This window comes from Schistocerca serialis, chromosome 7, assembly GCF_023864345.2.
Source record: "Schistocerca serialis cubense isolate TAMUIC-IGC-003099 chromosome 7, iqSchSeri2.2, whole genome shotgun sequence".
Taxonomy (NCBI): domain Eukaryota; kingdom Metazoa; phylum Arthropoda; class Insecta; order Orthoptera; family Acrididae; genus Schistocerca; species Schistocerca serialis.
Window position 1 is genome coordinate 370,246,303 of NC_064644.1, and position 21,838 is coordinate 370,268,140.

Here is a 21,838-nt window from a genome sequence, read left to right on the forward strand (position 1 = left end):
AACGATCATATACAACCGTTCGCTCAACAAAAGATCCGTACCCAAAGACTGGAATGTTGCACAGGTGACGCCAATATTCAAGAAAGGTAGTAGGAGTAATCCACTAAATTACAGGTACATATCATTAACATCGATATGCAGCAGGATTTTGGAACACATATTGTGTTCGAACATTATGAATTACCTCTAAGGAAATGGTCTATTGACACACAGTCAAAATGGGTTTAGAAAACATCGTTCCTGTAAAACACAATGGGCTCTTTATTCACATGAAGTGTTGAGTGCTATTGACAAGGGATTTCAGACCAATTTCGTATTTCTGGATTTCTGGAAGGCTTTTGACACTGTACCACACAAGCAGCTTGTAGTGAAACTGTGTGCTTATGGAATATCATCTCAGTTACGTGACTGGATTTGATATTCCCTGTCCGAGAGGTCACAGTTCGTAGTAATTGATGGAAAGTCATCGAATAAAACAGAAGTGATTTCTGGTGTTCCCCAGGGTAGTGTTATAGGCCCTTTGCTGTTCCTTATCTATATAAATGATTTCGGAGACAATCTGAGCAGCCGTCTTAGGTAGTTTGCAGATGACGCTGTCATTTGTCGACTAATAAAGTCATCAGAAGAGCAAAACAAATTGCAAAACAATTTAGAAAAGATATCTGAATGGTGCGAAAATTGGCAGTTGACCCCAAATAACGAAAAGTGTGAAGTCATCCATATGACTGCCAAAAGGAATTTGTTAAATTTCAGTTACATTATAAATCAGGCTAATCTAAAAGCCCTAAATTCAACTAAGTACCTAGGTATTACGATTATGAACAACTTAAAATGGAAGGAACACATAGAAATGTTGTGGGGAACGCTAACCAAAGACTGTGTTTTGTTGGCAGGACACTTGGAAAATGGAACAGATCTACTAAGGAGACTGCCTACACACACCTATCCATCCTCTTTTAGAATACTGCTGCGCAGTGTGGGATCCTTACCAGATGGGACTGACAGAGTACATCGAAAAAGTTCAAAGAAGGGCAGCATATTTTGTATTATCGCGAAATTTGGGAGAGTGTGTCATAGAAATGATACAGGATTTGGGCTGGACATCATTAAAAGAAAGGCGTTTTTCGTTGCGACAGAATCTTCTCACGAAATTCCAATCACCAACTGGCACACACCTTGCAGAACCCCTACTGATTTAAGAGTGAGTCAAGCACTATCAACAGAGACGTCCAGCTGTGCAGCGAGATGCTGATTGTGATACGCCAAGTGCCTCAGATAAGGCGAAAATATTTTGTTGACACCGAACTACATAGGCAGGAATGATCACCACAATAAAATAAGGGAAATCAGAGCTGGTATCGAAAGATATAGGTGTTCGTTCTTTCCGCTTGCTATACGAGATTGGAATAATGGAGAATTGTGACAGTGGTTCGATGAACCCTCTTCCAGGCACTTAAATGTGATTTGCAAAGTATCCATGTAGATGTAGACTGTTTCTGAGATCTGGAATGCGCAAAGAATAGAGAAAAATTGGTGGCGGAGGGCCTCAGGATGAACTGAGTCTTGTGGGCCCAATGGTAAGTCCAGGCAAAGCTGTGGCCAAAGTATGGACCATGGAGGGGTACATGACTGAACCAGCAGGAATGATGGTAGAGGAAAAAACTCTAGACAAGGAAGAATGAACAGAACGCAGACTGCTATTGTAATCCCCGACCTGGCCCACCATTGCAGGATATGGATTACCCTGTTTGGGAAGAGGAGGCATAATTTGGATGCTCAGGTGAACTACTGCCACATGTGGCATAATTAACAAGCACTTGTTCGTGCCTGATCCATACTGGAGGGACTCCAGCTTCCATGAGTAGGCTGTTCATAGGGCTTGTTCGGAAAGCTCCTGTCCCAAACCGAACCCTGCACCGGTGTGTTGGATCCGTTATCCGCAGTGCTGAGGGTGATGCCAAACAATACGCCAGATTCCCATAATCAAGGCAGGACTGTATCAGAGCTTTATAGAGGTGTAGAAGAGTAGAGCGGGCTACAGCCCAGCTAGTGATACCCAGGCAGCAAAGAGTGTTAAGATGCTGCCAGCACTTTTGCTTAAGCTAACAAATATGGGGAAGTCTCAAGTTAGCTGGACATCAAAGGGCAGTCCTAAAAAGCGATGAGTCTCTACTATGTTAAGTAGTTGGTCATCGAGGTAAAGTTCTGGATGTGGGCAGACAGGACGATGATGACAGAAGAGCATGACAAGTCTCGGCAGCTGAAAACAAAGCCATGGGTGACAGCCCATGACCCTGCCTTTTGTATGGCTCCCTGCAGCCGGCATGCAGAGGAGCAAATGTGAATGCAAAAATCATCAGCATACAGGGAAGGTGATCCTGAGGACACCACAGTTGCTGCTAGACCATTAATGGCCACCTAAAAGAGAGAACACTCAATATTGAGCCCTGTGGCATACCATTCTCTTGGTTATGGGCTGAAGTGTGGAAAGCACCACCTTGAACGAGGAAAGTATGGGGTGACAAAAAATTCTCTACGAAGATTGGGACTGGGCTCCAAAGACCCCACTCATATAACGTAGTGAGGATGTGATGGCTCCATATTGTGTCACAGGCTTTTTTTTAACGTCAAACAAGACAGCAATTGACATTGGGCAAAGGCTGTGTAGATAGCAGACTCCAGGTATACCAAATTATCAGTGGTGGAGTGGCCTTGGCAGAAATCACCCTGAGACAGTGCCAGAAGGCCCCGAGACTCAAGGAGCCAGCACAGCTGCTGGCTCACCATGCGTTCGAGCAACTTACACAGAACAATGTTGACACTAAAGGAGCAGTAGCTGTCCATCTCTAGGGGCTTCTTAGCAGGTTTCAGCAAGTGGGACGAGGACGCTTTCCCGCCATTGCAACCGGAACTCACCCTCGCTCCCATGCGGTTGAAGATGGCAAGGATGTGACACTGCTAATCCACTGGAAGATGTTTAGGCATTTGATAGTGAATGTGGTCTGGCACAGGAGCTGTATCAGAGCAATGGGCAATGGCACTGACAAATTCCTGCTCACTGAATGGTGCACTGTATGGCTCAATGTGGCATGTAGTAAAAGTTAAGTACTTTCATTTCACCAGTTGTTTTAGGATAGAAAAGGCAGGTTGATTATTCTCAGATGCATAAGTTCGAGCATAATGCACAGCAAAGTGTTCGATGATTGTGTCTGGGTCAGTGCAGATAGTTCCATTTGTGGAAAACACAGGTACTCCTGCAGGGGTCTGAAATCCAAACCTGAGAAGGAGAGGTACATGAAGCAATGATTGAAACGTACCATTCCCGAGCACTCCTGCTTCCACCTCTTTATAAATTGGTGGGCCCAGGCACGGAGTCATTTAAAGACAACGAGGTGCTCCAACAATGGGTGCCGCTTATGATGGTAGAGAGCCTGCCTTTCAGCTCTAAAAGCCTCCACAATTTCTGGCAATCACCAAGGCACTATCTTCCATAAGGGAATCTTGAGCAACAGGAGATTGTCAAGTTGGCAGCAGAAACTATGGTTGCAGTTATGTTTTGAACCACCACATTGATACTGCCATGTGGTAGAGATCCAACAGTGGCAGGAGAGATGAAAGCAACCCAGTCAGCCTCATTAAGAGCCCATCTGGGCAGACGGCCAGTGGAATGACACTGGGATTGGGACAGGAAGATCGGAAATTGATTACTATCACACAGGTTGTCATGAACTCTCCAGTGAAGATATGGTAGAAGGCCAGGGCTGCAGACTGAAAAATCACTGGCCATGTAAGTGCCACTTGCTACAATGACGTGTGCTACACATCAAGTTGTGTCAGCAGATTTTCGACATCTTTGCCACGGTCAGTGCTCATGGTTCCATCCCAAAGAGGGTTATGGGCATTGAAAACACACAGAATGAGGAAAGGTGGGGGGAGTTCAGAAACCAGTGCAGCCGATACATTTTGAGTTACTTCCCCAACTGGGGAAAGATACACACTGCAGACGGTAAGATCCTGTGTTGTCCTTACCCTGACAGCCACAGCCTCTAAAGTTGTTTGGTGAGGCACAGATTAACTATATACAGCGTAAAGGACATATATACATACTCCAACTGACACCCTGTCATAGTCATTATGGTCCTTGTACTATCCCTGATAGCTGCAAAGGGTGGGTGTCCACATTGCTGGAAACCAAGTTTCCTGAAGAGCAATGCAGAAAGCAGGTGGAGTGCTTAAGAGTTGTGGTGACTCAGCTACACAGTGGAAAAAACTGTCGCAATTCGACTGGAGGATTAACCTTTTGGTGTACTGAGAGGGCATGAAGGGAACAAGGAGGCAGTTTATGCCCCAGGGTCACCAGTGCCACTGGTTGAGTGCTTGTGGTGGTTATGTCCATTGGTTCTAAGGCACCGGGGACATTTATGTCCTCGGGGGACACTAGGATCTCCACCTCACCCTCAGAATTGGAGCCTGCTGGAAGTGATGGTGTGGGAGCCACCGGGAGCTCTTTCTTCTTTATAGGCTGCTTATTTTTCTCCTCAGGTTTTGCTGGTCAGGTGGGCTGTTCTGAGTTGGTCTCAGGAACTGATGATGATCGTGAAGCCCTATGACCAGCAGCTTGTGGCTCCTTCAGCCACTGGCTAGTGTACGGCTTCACAGCAGCAGAAACCTCAGAAGGTTGTATCCCGAGGGACCCCTTCCAGGTGAGAGAAACAGGAGAACGTGGTTGCTTCTCCAGCTGAGGAATGCGGACAGATGTCCCTGATGGCTTGGGAGGGGGGGGGGGGGCGGCACTGCTTCTGAAATAAGTGAGAAGGGACCAATGGGAGGAGGAGTGTCCCCAACCCTCAAGGGGACAGGTATAGTCTGGCTGCCCTGGAGGGTAGGGGGGGGGGGGGGGGGGGGCACTGTAAGAGGCATAGTTGATGGGGATGCTGTGCTGTTTTCATAAAGTGCAACATCATTGCCGTAGCATGATGATGATGTCAAGCATACAGTGTTAAGATGGTCGTATTTCCTTTGTTGCCTCTGTGTAGAGCAGCCTGTCCAGTGTCTTATATTCCATCATCATCCTCTCTTTCTAATAAACAGTGCAGCCTGGTAAATAGAAAGAATGGTGCTCTCTGCAGTGGATACCAATGGGAGGAGGGGCACAAGGAATGGTCATGTGTGACTGTCATCATCATTCCTGACATGGGGCCGGTGTTATATCGAGAGGACATGTGCGCAAATTTACAGCATTTGAAACAACGCATAGGGGGAGGAACATAGGGTTAACGTCACACCAGTATACCATCACATTGACCTTTTGATGAAATGAATCGCACTCAAAGACTGAGATGAAGGCACCGGTAGCAAGACTGTTGTCCTTAGGGCCTTCTATACAGGCGCGCAACTCGTCATCAGACTGCAATAGGAGATCTTGATGGAAGTAATCCCCTGAACCGTGTTTAACCTCTTAATTGGAGGGAGGTGGGGGCTATTGGAAACTGAGGCATCACCCAGCTTGGCACAGGTGAGCAATGCATGTGACTGGGCAGGGGATGCTGTTTTTATCAATATTGACCCTTCTGCATTTTGGACATTCCTGCAGTTAACGCAATCTTGTTAGCTAAGATCTAGATGAAAAACAGAGGCTGGATTGTCATAAGAGATTCCACATCAGACCTTGCACAAACTAAGTATGGGGGAGAATATGCCTCTCCTTGATCTTTACTCTTACATTCCTCCTGTATTGTAGCCACAGAAGGGAATGATTTGGGGTCGTATTCCTAGCATTACATTGCACCTTACATCTCTTAGAAGATGCTGGAGATTTTCAAACACCAGTGTCGGACAACTTCATCTGCTTCATTGCAGGCCATCCACCCTGATGCCACCCACTTCGAACAGGGGCGCTCCCCATGGATGACACCCAGCCACAGCAGAAGCCATCTGGCAGGATGGCCATTGCTGGGAGTCCCAATGCCCCAGGCAGATGAGCATCTACCCCTTGGCATACATGGAGAGTCAGCAGTGCAGGCATCAGCAGTGTGAGCCCTGTGCTGTCAGGGGGCTACAAACGAAAGGGTATACAATGACCCCCATCACAGGCTGGCTACCATGCTGGATAGTGGATGTAAATGAAGGATCCATTATCATCATCATGGGTACAGTAGAGAACAGTGCACAATAGATGTAAATTAAGCATGCCATTAGGTGTCCTTGCCCAAAAGGCTGGGTTACGGGTGCAACTACATTTCCATTACAATAATAGGTGCAGAAGATCTCAGCGCACTTCAGATACATGATGCACCACGTGAGGTGTCCTTCCCCAAATGGCCCACACTACGGTATAATTTTGAAAGGTGGGGGTCAAATCCTGAAAGGGGACCGTAACTTCATAGGCCGAAAAGTAGGAGACTCCTTTTAGTCACCTCTTATGTTGGGCAGTAATATCTTGGTTCTGTTCTAGCCCCCAAACCTTCTAGAGGAGTTGGGAATGTGGAAGGTAGTAGGTAACTGGAGACACAAGGCTTGGGAAACTTGTCTCTGTACGAGGTTGGAAGAGAAATTTCAGTCTGTGAAGGCATCAGTGATAGCTTGATACATTTGGAGAGGGACTGCTTGTCACTAAAGACGCAGTGACGATGGGTGGCTAGACTGTATGGAAGGGACTTCATGCAATGGAGTGAGTGGCAGCTACTGGATTGAAGGTATTGCTGATGGTTGGTTGGTTGGTTGGTTTGTTGGTTTGATATGGACGGAGATACTGATATACCCATTTTTGAGGTGGAGGCAACATGAAGGAAGTGGTCTGGAGGAAGTAGTCTGTTGGGTTGAGGATGACCAGGTGAAGCAAATGAGGGAGTAGGTGTTGAGGTTCTGGAGCAATGCGTAAGGGTTAGTTCACACTCAGTTCAGATCACTAAGATGTGTGGAATTCTGGGCGGCTAGGAAGGATTCCTCTAGATTGTCCTTGAATAGGTTGGCATAGGATGGTGTCATGTGAATGCCCATTGCTGTACCACAAATTTGTTTCTAGGTGATACCCTCAAAGGTGCAGTAATTGTGGATAAAAATTTAGTTGGTCATGGCGACCAGGAAGGAGGTTGTAGGTTTGGAATCTGTCAGGTTTTGGGGAAGGTAGTCTTCAATAGGAGCATTAGAGATGTTAGTGTAGAGGGAGGTAGCATCAATTGTGATAAGAAGAGCACCATATGGTAAAGGAACAGGAACTGTGGAGAGTCAGTGGAGGGAGGGTAAATTACAGGTAATAGGCTGAAGATGTTGGTCATGCGAGCAGAGATTCCCACATGGGGACACAATAAGTAGCCATAATGGATTAACCTAAGTGGTAGCTTCATGGACTTTAGGAAGCATGAAGAAAGTAGGAGTGCGGGTGCTTAATCTTTGAAGGCATCACCTACAAACAGATCCAGGGTACAGGAATGAGCACCCACATGGCACCGTCCTATGCCAAATTGTTCATGTCAACATCTCCTCTCCCATTTGCTTCACCTGGTCTTCTCCAACCCAACGAGCCGCTTTCCTTGATGTTGACCTTCACCTAAAAGATGGACAGACTGGTACCTCAGTCCATATCAAACAAACCAAACACTAGCAATACCTCCACTTCAATAGCTGACACTCATTCCATACCAAGAAGTCCTTTCCATACAGCCCAACTACCCATGGCTATCACAGGCTATCACATCTGTAGTGACCAGCACTACCTCACCAAGGCCTTCACTGACCGTAATTACATTCCCAACCTTATACAGAAACATCTCCAGCATCTTGTCTCTCCCCCCTATCACCTCCCACAGTCCCACTCCCCTTGTGACTCACTTCAAAGGCAGGGCTATCTGTGAAAGCAGTCACATGATATACCAGCCAAGCTGCAAGCACTGTGCTGCTCTCCATGTGGGCATAACAACCAACAAGCTGCCTGTCTGCTTCAATGGACTCTGGCAAAATGTGGCCAAGACAGCTGGACTACCCACCTGTACTTCACTTCAATAATTGCTTCAAAGCCTGTGCCATCTGGAACCTTCCTCTCAACACGAGCTTTTCTGACTTGCACATTCCCGTAACCTCCCTGGCCTCAACATTCGCTAGTCCCTGTCCTTCACACATCTATCCCCTACCCTTTCTCTTCCTGCACTTCTCTCCTTTTTCTACTCCCCTTCCCTGCACCTGCACCTAGCAGCACTAGCCTGGTTCATCATGAGCCTGCATGCATCACAAGCATACTACCATTTCCCCCACCAGCCTCTGCTATCCCTCTTCCTCCCCACCTGAGCCACCTCCTTATCCCCTGCTCCCCCCTCAATCGACAAATTGCTTCCACCATTAGGCACAGTTGCTGTACACATATGGCCTCGGCTGCCAGAGACAGTGGTCCTGTGTGTGCAAGTTTTATTGTGTGAATGTGCGATTGTTTTCTACATTAAATGAAGCCCTTTCAGCCGAAAGCTCAAAGCGACAGAGCATATCCTCTGCATGGTGAGTAGCAATCTATACTTTTCATAATATTCTCATTATTCCAGTCTGGATTTGCCAGTGTTTGATATTACTTTTTATAGAGTTATTTAACTCACCATTCTGAAATGAACATAGATGCAATCAAAACGGCTTAGCAACAAAAAGTTTTAAAAGAAAAATGAAAGAAACAATGCAGTGGATATGAAGAAAACAAGGAAAACTTGTACAAAATGCAAATCCATTGTTTCAAATGACTGTAACAAAGCAACTCTTAATAACGTACTGTGATGTGTGTAACATTCACAGACTGAAAGAGAGATTTCTTACCCCTCTATAAATACATTTTCACCATCTGAAACATCAGCAAATTCTTCAATGGAATCATGAGGAGAACCCGGAGGAGTGAAGAACTTATCGTCATCACTGGGATTCCCGTCATTGTCAACATCACCACTGCCTCCACCAGCAAGTTCTACATTGCAAAACAAATGCAAAAATTAAAACCCATCTTTCCACCAAGCACAGTTTTACTAATGTAATTGTATGGAAACAAAAGCTTAGCACATTACCTTTATGTTCACAATGCTTCTCAAAGTTATCGTCACCTGCAAGAAATTGGTAAAAATTAATTTTCATCAAGTACAATTAAATGAGGCCAACTACTGGGGGCATGGTGGGCAATAGAGAGGGAAGGTGCAGGTGTGTTAGAAGGGTGCCAAGAAGGGATCAATTCTCTCTCTCTCTCTCTCTCTCACACACACACACACACACACACACACACACACACACACACACACACACACGGTGTAAACAATAACTGTTTATGTCACACAGTGGTATAGATTTATGGTTTAATATAGGACACTTCTATCAAGTCAGGAAACCACCTCAAACTGGGCTACACAAACAACCTAAGCTACAGCACATGTGTGTCATGTGACAGTTTCAATATTCTCTCACTCTCTGCAAGCAAATTATTGGTCAGAGAGAGAGAGAGAGAGAGAGAGAGAGAGAGAGAGAGAGAGAGAGAGAATAGGACCTTTCTTTGAGTTATTCAAGAAAAATGTACGAAAGTGACCTTCAAATGCACTGCCACCCCTGCACTCATCCCAAATGGTCAGGATTTTTTAGTATGTGTTTACAGCACTTCTTCCATTACCATCAGATAAAAGTTTGTGACTACATAAATTATTTCCAACACTCAACCTTTATTGGGCTTCATTGACTGGGCTATTACACCACCAGTTTAGTCATGCACTTACAAATTGTAACACTGATGTTTGCATAAATTTTACCTCTCAATTTTGTGGCTTTTGATAGCATAAAATTAACAAGTAAATCTTTTTTCCTCTGGTTTGTTACTATGAAACTAATGTGCATATAAGGGTTAAGTTTAGATCAAATTGAAAAAATAATAAGTTTGTGAATAATGTTTACAGTAGACATTTTTTCATTAGTCTCAAGAGAAAAGTTAAATCAGTAATCTTAACAAAACAGTTGATCAAGCCAGTGGCATAATAACCCAGTTAATGATGAACAAAAAAGGTCAAATGTCGGAAACAATTTGTGTAATCGCAAATTTTTCTATTGTTGTAGGAGGGAATGACTTGAGCAACACATTAAAAATCGTGCAGATGTGGGAGAGGGTGCATCTGAAGGTCATTTTTTTGCATTTTCTTGAATAACTCTAAAACTGCTGCACCTCTAGCATAATCGTATCCCACTATAAAGCTGGACTACATTAAATTTCCTACAACAAATGTCCCAGTAATTTTTTTTCCTCTAGGACTAATAATCTGAGCAAAGAGTGCAAGACAATATTGTTTCAGAAGTATTTGTAAGCAAATTTGAGGCAATTTCCAGACACAATAGACCAGAAGTATCCTATATCAAATTCTTTATTTTGATTTCCTCTACATCAGGGGTCACTAAACTACAGCCCATGACTTCAGTTCATCCAGCACACAGACAATACTTGAATTTGTTTGATAAAATATTTGGAACACAAGATGTTATGATACAATTTAAATTTATGTACTGTGTTTAGAATGCTAGATCTTCACATGTGCAGAGCACTCTGTGGGAAAGACTTAGATATTTCTTGTGTGCTGAAACCAATCTTTTCTGCTGTGAACTACATACTTGGACATGCACTAAATCACACACAGTTCCAGCTTTTTCTTGAATAAATTGATTCTAAATTCTGTGGCTTGCCTTATCACACAAAAGTGAGGTGGCTCATCTGCGGTAAAGTCCAGTTTCGCTTTCATGAGCCCCGAAATGAAACAGATGTTTTTCTCACTGAAAAATATGAAGCTGGTTCACAGTCATCGGATCCTACCTGATTGTCAAAGTTGTCACTTTTGATCAACATCCCATCCCACATTAATGAACTGAACTTTAAACTTCAGGAAAAGAATAAATTCATTTGTGATCCCTACAGAGTCATCAAAGAATATCAGAGAAAGCTGTCATTGTTTGAAGCGCAACTCGAAAGAAAAATCTTTTCTCATTTTTCACTATTTTACAGAATTTTGTGCAACGATCCCTAAAAGACGTCACCCTTGGGTTTTTCCAGGAAAAAGAAGTATTCATGTCACGCATTTTTGGGGGAGATTTACAAATCTTGGCAGAACTGAGAGTGACATCCTATTCCAGAAGCCATTTGATTGTAACCTTGATAATGTGTCAACTGAATTACAGTTGGATCTCATTGATTTGTAAGAAAATGACTTGTTGAAAGAGAAGCCCAGAGAAGAAAAACTTGTTGAATTTTACCACTGCTTACCTCATGTTTAGTTTCAAAAACTGAAGAAATTTTATACTGGTATGGTATCAGTATTTGGAACAACTTACGTCTGTGAGTAAAAGTTTTCAGACATGAGATATATTACGTCAGCACATCAAGAGAGTGTGGCTGATGAACATTTGAAAACAACTCTCTTGACTTGATGCAGAAATAACAAACCAAACATTAATTACATCTTGAGAGCCAAACAACAGTTTTACAAATCTCACAACCCTTTGTTTTTTCTGCTTAGTTTGTGAAGTTTGGATACGTGCACACTTGGTCTGATTTAACTCTCTCTTTGCTATCACCACCTTCCCTGACAACTTTTTTAGTTAATAAATATGTTGGTTGCATGCCACTTGCCCAAGATAAACACTGAATGCTGAATTTAGTTTTCTGTCTTTTTCCCAGAGCTTTCGTTCTAGCTCGCAAATATTGTTCAGAATGATCATGAAGCCCACACGTCATTTTGTCAGTTATCTGATCCACTATGAGAAAAGTTCGGTGCTATACACCACAGTGGTCTGTTGTAAACAGGAATAGAGACTTGGACAAATCCAAAAAACAATATGCAAGGGTGTGCTGCGAAGTACTGCCTCCAAAGTTTTTATATGAAAACTCTTAAAGCTTTTTAAATCAAACAAACTTTATTAACATTCTATATCATTATTCTTCATGTCTACATATTTATTTCTTGTCGTAGTCACCCTAGCAACAAGCCAATTTATCCCAACAAGAGACCAGTTTGTTGACAATGTCACTGTAGAATGTTTGAAAATGTTGACAGAGCCACAACCTCACCTCTGTTTGCACCAAAGTTAAGTACTCAGAGGTGTTCTTGAAGTTTTGGAAACAGATGAAAATGGGATGGGGCAAGTTGAATTTAACATCACAGAGTCATTCATTATGAGCATGAACAAACCAATGTCTCATATTACTGATCTCGATAGAAACATCACCGAACACAGCTTTCATTCTTCTATGGATTTCAACTGGAGGCACTTTTCCACAGTTAAGAACTTAGTTACAGTACGCGCTCTCACGCACACTAACACAGTTACATTACATATCATCACGTTACACTCTACAGCTCTGAGCCCTCTAGAGACAAGGACTTCAAGTTGTGTCTACGAAGTAAGGAAGTTGACTGAGTAACATGCACAACACGTAATCAATCAACCGATATGAGAACAATGAATAAATTCTCGGGCATTACTTTTCAGTACACCCTTGTACATTTTAGAAATGGATAAATATTTGGTGCCCACATAATGAAGAGAATACAAGAATGGCTCCAAAGTGAACTCCTAGAATAAACACACAAATGTAACAAGCAGTTAAATTAATATTACTGTATTCATGCTACAAAGGTTACACCGACAAGAACATGTACTCCTCATAAGAGACAATTAAGAAATTCTGCAGGTAACATGCATTTTCTTGTGAGCACACATGCCATTAACAAAGCTGTACAACCTCAAATGATGCAACAAAAAGAAAAATCTAAGTTTTAATTTACGTGAACAACTCACACTGATAGTGTCACAAATAAGATGGATATATAAGTTAAAACAATAGCCAATACGGTTATAGCCACATACACACAGCCAGGATAAAAAAGAAAATTCGGTATATGAACTAATAGGAATAACTCACTGTATGCGCTTATTTAGACGTAAAGGAAACATCTGCATGTAGTCCTGCTAATGACCACCTAACTGCATATCACCAACCCTGACATTGCACCCCTCATGATGCAGTTGGGACTTTTGCTACAAGACAAATGATTTCCCTAAGAAAGTGACATCAGGGCCTGTGAGTCCTCCTCCAGGTGTACTCAATTTTTAATACATGTTTTCACATTACATCTTCGTTTAAAGACCACACCATGCAGAGTCAGCTTCAGCATAATGTTGAATACAATGCTCAATATGCTACAAGGGAAAGATGAAGAGTTTTGGGCTATCACAGGGATGATGTCAAAATCAATGAAATATTGTTATAGGTATGCTGGTACATACTGAACAGCAATGTAAATACAATATCAACTTCTTCTGTAAAAAACACACACACACAAACCTGTACAGTTACCTTCAGCTAGCTGAATACATTATGCCAGGACTGTAATTCAGCAGACCATATTGTGTGGGGAATTGTGTAGGGTGGAGTGGATGCAGGGAGAAATGAGGCAGGGCGCAATGATGAAGATTTCGGGATGGGTGGCTGACAGCTTGGAAGGAGGAGACGAGTGTGTGTGAGATAGGAATGGAATAGGGAATGCCATAAGCCTGCGAAGAGACTGGAACAGGGTGTTCGGGGAGGGTGAATTGGGCAGGTCTTGCACCTGGGCACTCCACATAGATACAGCCCTGGCAGCAAGGTGATGGGAGCGGAAGTGCCATAGAGTAGACCAGGATGATGTGTAGGTTGTGTGGGTGGCAAAGTACCACCTTAAGAGGCTTGAGAAGGGTTGTGGGTAGGATGTGTGTCATTTCCCATCAAAATGATATACAATCAAAGCACTGGGCAAGGACATGGTTCAGCTGCTCCAGTCCACGATTATCATGGGTACTGAGGGTGTGCTCCTTTGCAGCTGGTTCTTGAAGGTGGTGAAGCAGTTAGGAGTATGTGAGGATATGGCACAGGAAATATGATTGCCAACTACGTTTGGAGACTTTGATTATCTATCATCATGCCAGGAAATGAACATCCTACCCACAATCCTTCCCATCTCTCCTAAAGCAGTATTCCAGCACCCACCCACCCTACACAATACCCTGGTCCTCCATGTCATTCCCACTTCTAAACTCTTGCACGTGGGTCTTATACCTGTGGAAGACACAGGTGCAAGACCAGTTTGATTCACCCACTCAGCACATCCTACTCCAATTGCATGTCTTCTCTAACTCAGGCAGGGCCACTTGTGAAAGCAGCCATGTCACACTAAATCTGCTGTAATCACTGCACATCATTTTATGTGGGTGTGACCACCAATCCGATCTCCACTTGTATGTATGGCCATTGTAAAACTGTGGCCAAGAAGAGTTGACCACCCAGTGGCAGAACACTTACTGAGCACAACATGCTCGATTTCACGTGCTTCCTCACAACCCTTGCCATCTGCATCCTTCCTCTCAGGTTAACTTTTCCGAAATTCATAGGTGGGGGGGGGGGGGGGGGGGGGGGGGCAGCATGGGGCGGCATTAACCTTGCAACAATGCTCCACTCCCATATTCCTCCTGGGCTCAATGTCCATTCACTGAACCCACAACCTCTTTCCAACAATCTCTGTTTCCTCTGCTTTGTTGTCAAATTCTCTGGGTCCACTGCCCATGTGTTGCACTATTAACGACCACAAAGCCTTGTGGAAAACAGGTGTGACATTTGTTTAATACTGTCCAAAGCCAATTGCAAAAACAAGTTTGTGATGTTGATTTCATTTACTAGAAAGGCCGAAAGCAATATTTACTAAGACACAAAAAGGATTCTTCTCATTAACTAATTATTAAAGAGTAATACAATAACAAGCAGGAACCATACACAGCTTATGCGCCAAGTGGATGAAAAAATAATCCGGGAAATGAACATCCTACCCACAATTCCCTGAATTCCAAAAGAAAAGTATCTTGTACTTTCAGGACAATATGCTCGCCCAAAAGACACTTTGCGAAGGGTTATCTGGGTGGAGGGGTTAAGAATGAATTGTAAGAAATCCACTGTTATTAAACAAATTTGGCAGTGAATGACTTCAAATATACTATATTTAAAGAAATATGTGGCTAGAATTGTTTTGATTCCAATGAAAACGTTATGCAAATCAGTGACTGGTATTTTGGATCCAGCCAACTCAGCCACTATCTCAGATTTGGACGAAACTCTGCTTATTTGTACTCCCTATGAAGATAAGCAACCACACCAAAGTTTACCATTATTATCTCCCTTTCTATTTTCGGACACTTCAAAGTTCATATATTTTGTCATTTTCTACATTGTGATCCTACAGAATAACACCTGCTAACATTCAAAAACAAATTGCCATGTTTTACTGATAATTTAACGAATGTGACATTTGGGAGTTGTGTACTCTACAGTATGAGGACTGTAGAAAAATATACCTGTAAGTAAAATTATAATGAGAGGGAGAAAATGTATTTTTAAATTTTAAATCAAACAATGGAAAATCCAGGATGCAATGTATCAATATTATGAGAAGGAAAGTCGCTACTCACCATATAGCAGAGATGATGAGTCACAGATAGGCACAACAAAAAGATTTTCACACTTAAAGCTTTTGGCCAATGGCCTTTGTCAACAATAGACAGACATACGCTCGCTCATGCAAACGCAATTCACACACTACTGCAGTTTCAGGCAACTGAAACCACACTGCGAGCAGCACCAGTTCATGATGGGAGTGGCGACTGGGTGGGCGAAAGGAGGTGGCTGGAGCGGGGAGGGGGAGGGATAGTATGGTGGGGATGGCTGACAGTGAAGTGCTGCAGGAAGGGAAGAGGTGGGGAGGGGAAGTAACAGAAAAGGAGAGAAATAAGTAGTAATAATAATAATAATAATAATAATAATAATAATAATAATAATAAAGACTGGGTGTGGTGGTGGAATGACGGCTCTGTAGTGCTGGAATGGGAGCATGGAAGGGGTTGGATGGTTGAGGACAGCAACTAATGAAGATTGAGGCCAGAAAGGTTATGAGAACATAGGAAGTATTGCAGGGAAAGTTCCCACCTGCGCAATTAAGAAAAGCTGGTGTTGGTGGGAAGGTTTCATATGGGTGTGAAGCAGTCATTGAAATAAAGGATATCATGTTTGGCATAGTGTTCAGCTTGTTGGTTGTCATGCCTACATAGAATGCAGCACAGTGGTTGCAGCTTAGCTTGCAGAACACGACTGGTTTCACAGGTAGCCCTGACTTTGATGGGATAGGTGATGTTAGTGACTGGGATAAGTGATGTTGGTAGGTGGTGGTGGAAGGATGTATGAGACAAGTCTTGCATCTAGGTCTGTTACAGGGGTATGAGCCATGAGGTAAGGGATTTGGAGCAAGGGTTGTCTAAGGATCGACAAGTATTTGTGTAGGTTTGGTGGATGGTGGAATACCACTGTGGTAGGGGTGGGGAGGATAGTGGGCAGGACATTTCTCATTTCAGGGCACGACGAGAGGTAATTGAAACCTTGGCGGAGAATGTAATTCAGTTGCTCCAGTCCTGGGTGGTACTGAATTACGGAAAGAGTGCTCCTCTTGGCTAGATGGTGGGGCTTTGGGAGTTGGTGGGAGACTGGAAAGATAAGGCATGGGAGATTTGTTGTTGTACAAGGTTGAGAGGATAATTGGTCAGTGAAGACTTCAGTGAGACCCTCAGTATATTTTGAGAGAGACTGATCGTCACTGCAGATGCGATGGCCACGGTATTTTTGTTGTGACTATCTGCGACTCAGTGTCTCTGGTATGTGGTGAGTAGCTACTATCCTTTTCGTAATACTGTTACATTCCACCTTTGATTTTCCATTGTTCAAGTTAATTTAAGTGCCTTTAAATAACTCAAAAGACAATGTGGATATTTTATAACCAGTAACATTGTCATCTCAATCAGGCACAAACCCATCTTCAAAAATTGTTAAGTTCTTCCAGCTGATGTTTCAGAACTTTCAACAACAGCAAGCACATGAGGAATGGGAATGGGGCAAATATCCTCTCATTTGGGCCAATGGAATGGTAGCAGAAGTCCTGAAGGGTGTATAAACTATACGGTAACATTATGTTTCGGTGTATTTTGTTCAACAATTATCCTGAAGTACCACAGATTGGTACATTTACAAGCTTCATGTATTGATGTGATTTGGACTTGCTAGTTGATAACATAAACAATTTGCACCTACTAATTTCTTATAATATAGGTCCACAACACTATTAATATTTTAAATGACACCATATTCGCTTTAAGCTGTTAACGTTCTCAGTTCACTATTGATACTGGAAATTCATGCCTTCTTCAAGCATCTACAAAGAGTTGAAAACAAATGTGATCTCTCTCATAAATTCACCTAGGTACAAGGAAGAAACAAATTAAGTTTCTATCTATTCCCATGTCCATTAAATGGTCTTGGCGAAAAATTCAAAATACTGAATACTCAGCATAGCAAGCACAGAATCTATGTAAAGAAATGAGCTTCTTAGCAGAACCAAGCCTGAAAAGACTTAAACACAAAGCAATGGATTTAGTAATAAATTTTTAACAAAGACATGAACAGTCTATCAATGTTGAAAAGTATAAAAGATGTTGGGAGCACAGAGGAAAAGCAATGTAAAAGAGACCAGTTGATTTTACGCAATTTGCACGAAATATATTCAGCCCTTAAAGGGATTTATTTTGTCCAAAGTGGTGTGTTTTAGCAGGTGCTAACGCTGCTTTCTCAGTATGTGCCTTCGTAATTCATTAAAGCATAATTTTACTAATGAATGCAGTACCATTTGAAGAAAGCTATAGATCTCGCAAAAAGATTGTATTTGAAACTTGAGCTGGGCAAAAGTGTTCTTTTCAGAGATCAGATCAGAACTGGTCACTCAATGGAATGAACTAGCTCTTTTTCACGACTCAGCACTCACCATTCATTCACAAAAATAAGTAAAAGGAAAGTACATTGCCTTTTTAATTCAGGTCGCTAAACCCATATTTTTATCTGATTTGGTCCTATTTTGGAAGAGGAGTAACAATTTTGTGTTATGTCCCCAGTAATTTTCAGATACAGAAGTTTTAAAGTTTGTCTGCAGCAAAAATTATAAATACTACATCCAAAATCTAAATATTTTTTATAGAATAGAAACATTTTAATAATGAAGACTGATCCCTGTAATAATTTGAAACTTTTATTGAAAAGAAATATAAAAATTATAACAACTGTAACTGAAGTGTATCTGCAGTAATCATTTACAGCCAGTATTACCACGTATGTTTCCATATAAGAAAAATTAATCTATATTGTCATTTATAAATAAAATGTGACCCATTTTAGTCGACAAGAGTCTCTTTCTCTTCCTAGTGCCCACTTGTCCTGCTTTGGAAATAATTTGTTCACAGGCCACTGATGTTGATGTGATACATGATACTTTTAGAACAAATTGATACAGCACTGGCCACAGCAATTTTCTTGTTGCCCACCACTTTAAGGTATTGCTGTTTCTAGGCAAATATTCCTTCACTAAATATTTCTTTAGTTCAACAATTGGTTGGTTGGTTGGTTGGTTGGTTTGTTTAAAAGAGGGGAGATGGGACCAAACTGTTAGGTCATCGGTCCCTTGTTCCGAATAAAACAATGCCACAAGGATGAGAATAAAACAAGCGAGACTGACAACACAAACTGGAGAGAAAGGAAAAACCACAATAACGACAGAAAGACAACAAACACTTAAATGGACAAAAGGGGAGAAGAAAACCACAGAAATGCAAGAAACAGATAGGAGAGATTAAAACGACAAAACAGATTACCATGGCTGGCTGACCATGAGAATAAACACGAGAAGCCAGTCACTCTGCAACACATTAAAACACCCACCCTAAAAGCACTAGGGTGGAGGACACAGAGGGACAAAGGACATGCACTAAAACTTAGATCAAATGATAAAACCCACCCTCACGAATAAAACATAAAACTAAATCAGCTGATGAGGCATTGTCAGATAAAATTAGCGGCAATGAGTCCGGTAACTGAAGATTTCGTCGCAGGGCAGTCAAAGTGGGACAGTGCACCGAATATGGGCCACTGTCAACCAGGCGCCGCATCGACACTGACGTGGGTCTTCACAATGCAGGAGGTAGCCATGGGTTGCCCAAGCGCAGCCAATGCAAAGCGAGAGGCCCACATGGAAGACTGCCACACATTCATAGTCTCCTTAATGGCACACAGTTTTGTTGCGCATACTGAGACTATGACATTCCATCTCCCAAAGCCGAAAAACCTGGCAGCATCATCTTAAGCGGTTTCTATGTAGCCTGTTTGCCAAGCCTATCAAAGCAAGTTCGTTGCCTGGGATCCCGCCTTGTCCTGGGGTCCACACAAACGCCATTGAACAACCGGACCATTCCAAGGCATAGATGGACTCCTGTATGGTCGCTACCAAAGGATGGTGAAGGTAGCACTGGGCGATAGCTTGTAGGCTGCTCAAGGAGTCAGTACACAGAAGAAACGACTCCCCAGGGCATGAACGGATGTGCTCAGGAGCACAAGACATAGCCACCAGCTCTGCAGTGAAAACACTGCAGCCATCGGGCAAGGAATGCTGTTCCGTATGTCCTCCATAGACATACGCAAAGCTGATGTGACCATCGGTCATCAAGATGGCAGTGTAAACCACTTCTTGAGAGCCACAGGGTGAACTGAGTCCTTTGGGCCATGTGAAATGTCCAGGTGAAGCTGCAGCCTAGGTGTACACCATGGAGGTGTACGCGAATGGACCTTGAGTATAGGTGGTAAAGGCAAGGATTCCAGTTCAGATAAGAAGGGATCAGACGCGAACTGCAATTGGAAGCCCTGACTTGGGCCGCTGATGCAGGAGATGAACCGCTGCGGGTGGGAAAAAGACGACGGTAATTAGCATGCGCAGGAGAACTACGTGTGCAACGTAACTGGTGAGCAGTTGTGCACGCCTGACTTGCAGTGGAGGGACTCTGGCCTCCACAAGGACACTGGTCACCGGACTGAAGCTCCCCTCACTAGTCAAATGCCGCAGTGGGTCAAGTAAACACAACTCTGAGGGCGCCGCCGAACCATAAACCAGATTCCTATAGTCAAGGTGGGATTGAACAATGGCTCTCTAGAGCTGCAACACCATAGAGTGATCTGCACCCCAGATGGTGTTGCTCAGGCAGCAGAGGGCATTGAGGTGCTGCCAGTGCTTCTGCTTAATCTGACAAAGAGGAGGAAGCCAAGTCAATCAGGCATCGAAAATCAGTACCAAAAATCGGTATGTCTCCACTACAGTGAGGGGACCATCAGTAAGGTAAAGTTCTGGTTCCGGATGAACGGTACAACAATGACAGAAGCACATTACACTAGAGCCCATGACTGCGCCTTGTGAATGGCTCCCTGTAGGCACCACTCAGCAACACCAATACTGGTGGAGCAGTACGAAATGCATAAGTCGTCTGCATACAGAGAGGGTGAGATGGACGGCCCTACAGCTGCTGCTAGGCTGTTAATGGCCACTAAAAATACAGATACACCCAATACAGAGCCCTGTGGGACCCCACTCTCCTGGATATGGGGGGAACTATGGGAAGCACCAACTTGGACACAGAAAGCACGAAGTGGCAGAAAATTGTGGATAAAAATTTAGAGCGGGCCTAGGAGACCCCACTTGTATAATGTGGCAAGGATATGATGTCACCAGATGGTGTCATATGCTTTTCGTAAATCAAGAAAGACAGCAACAAGGCGTTAGCATCTGGAAAAGGCTGTTCGGATGGCAGACTCAAGGGACACAAGATTATCATCAGTAGAGTGACCCAGGGAGACACCACCCTGGCACAGAGCCAGTAGACCACGTGACTCTAGGACCCAGCCCAATCATTGACACACCATACGTTCCAGCAGCTTACAAAGAACGTTGGTGAGGCTGATGGGCCGATAGCTATCCACATCAAGTGGGTTTTTGTCGGGTTTGAGCACTGGTACGATGGTGCTCTCCCGCTAGAGCGATGGAAAGACGTCATCACACCAGATCCGGTTGAAGATCACAAGATGTCGCTTGTAGTCAGACAAGAGATCATCAGATTGTGGATCCAGTCTGGCCCAGGAGCTGTGTCGGGGCAATGTGCAAGGACACTGAGGAGCTCCCACACTGTAAACGTGGCGTTATAGGGTTCACTGTGGCGTGTAGTGAAAATGAGGACTTTCCCTTCCATCCACTGTTTGAGTGTGCGAAAGGCTGTGGTTAAGATGTGTATCTCCCAACACTCCTGTTTCAGTCAATTGATAAGCCGGTGAATGTGGGCACAGAACTGTTTTAAAGGCTATGAGGTGCTCCTGGGAGGGGTGTGCTTATGCTGCTGTAGAGCTCGCTGACACTCCTTAAGTGCCTCAGCGACTTACGGAGACCACCAAAGGACAGTCTTTTGCTGGGGGCACCCTAAAGAACGAGGGACTTCGTTTTCAGACACAGAACTGATCGTTGTAGTTACCTGTTCAACCACCACATCAACCTTACCATGTGGGGGAGATTCAACAGTGACAGCAGAGGTGAAGGCATCCCAGTTTGCCTTGTTTAAAGCCCATCTGGACAGGCATCCATGGGCCTGATGCCAGGGCAGTGACAAGAAGATGAGGAAGTGGTCACTACCACACAGGTCATGTGCTCTCCAGTGGATAGATGGGGGAAGACCAGGACGGCAAACCGAGAGGTCAATGGCTGAATATGTGCCATGTGCCACACTGAAATGTGTGGGGGCACCTGTATTTAAGAGGCAGAGGTCGAGTTGTGACAGTAAATTTTCGACATCTCTGCCTTAGCCAGTAAGCACAGTGCCGCCCACAAGGGGTTCTGATCATTAAAATCTCCCAAAAGTAGGA

The 21,838-nt window shown here is 43.5% G+C and overlaps 1 protein-coding gene across 2 annotated transcripts in view; it reads right to left on the reverse strand.

Annotated features, from left to right (window-relative positions):
• LOC126413322 (ankyrin repeat and LEM domain-containing protein 2) overlaps positions 1-21,838 on the reverse strand; it is a 147,725-nt gene that overhangs the window by 40,735 nt on the left and 85,152 nt on the right. For both annotated transcript variants that reach the window (XM_050083227.1, XM_050083228.1), the window contains 2 exons: positions 9,036-9,071; positions 8,794-8,938 (listed from right to left, as the gene is read on the reverse strand). In XM_050083227.1, coding sequence (XP_049939184.1) covers positions 8,794-8,938; positions 9,036-9,071 — 181 coding nt within the window. The remainder of the gene's footprint in view (positions 1-8,793; positions 8,939-9,035; positions 9,072-21,838) is intronic.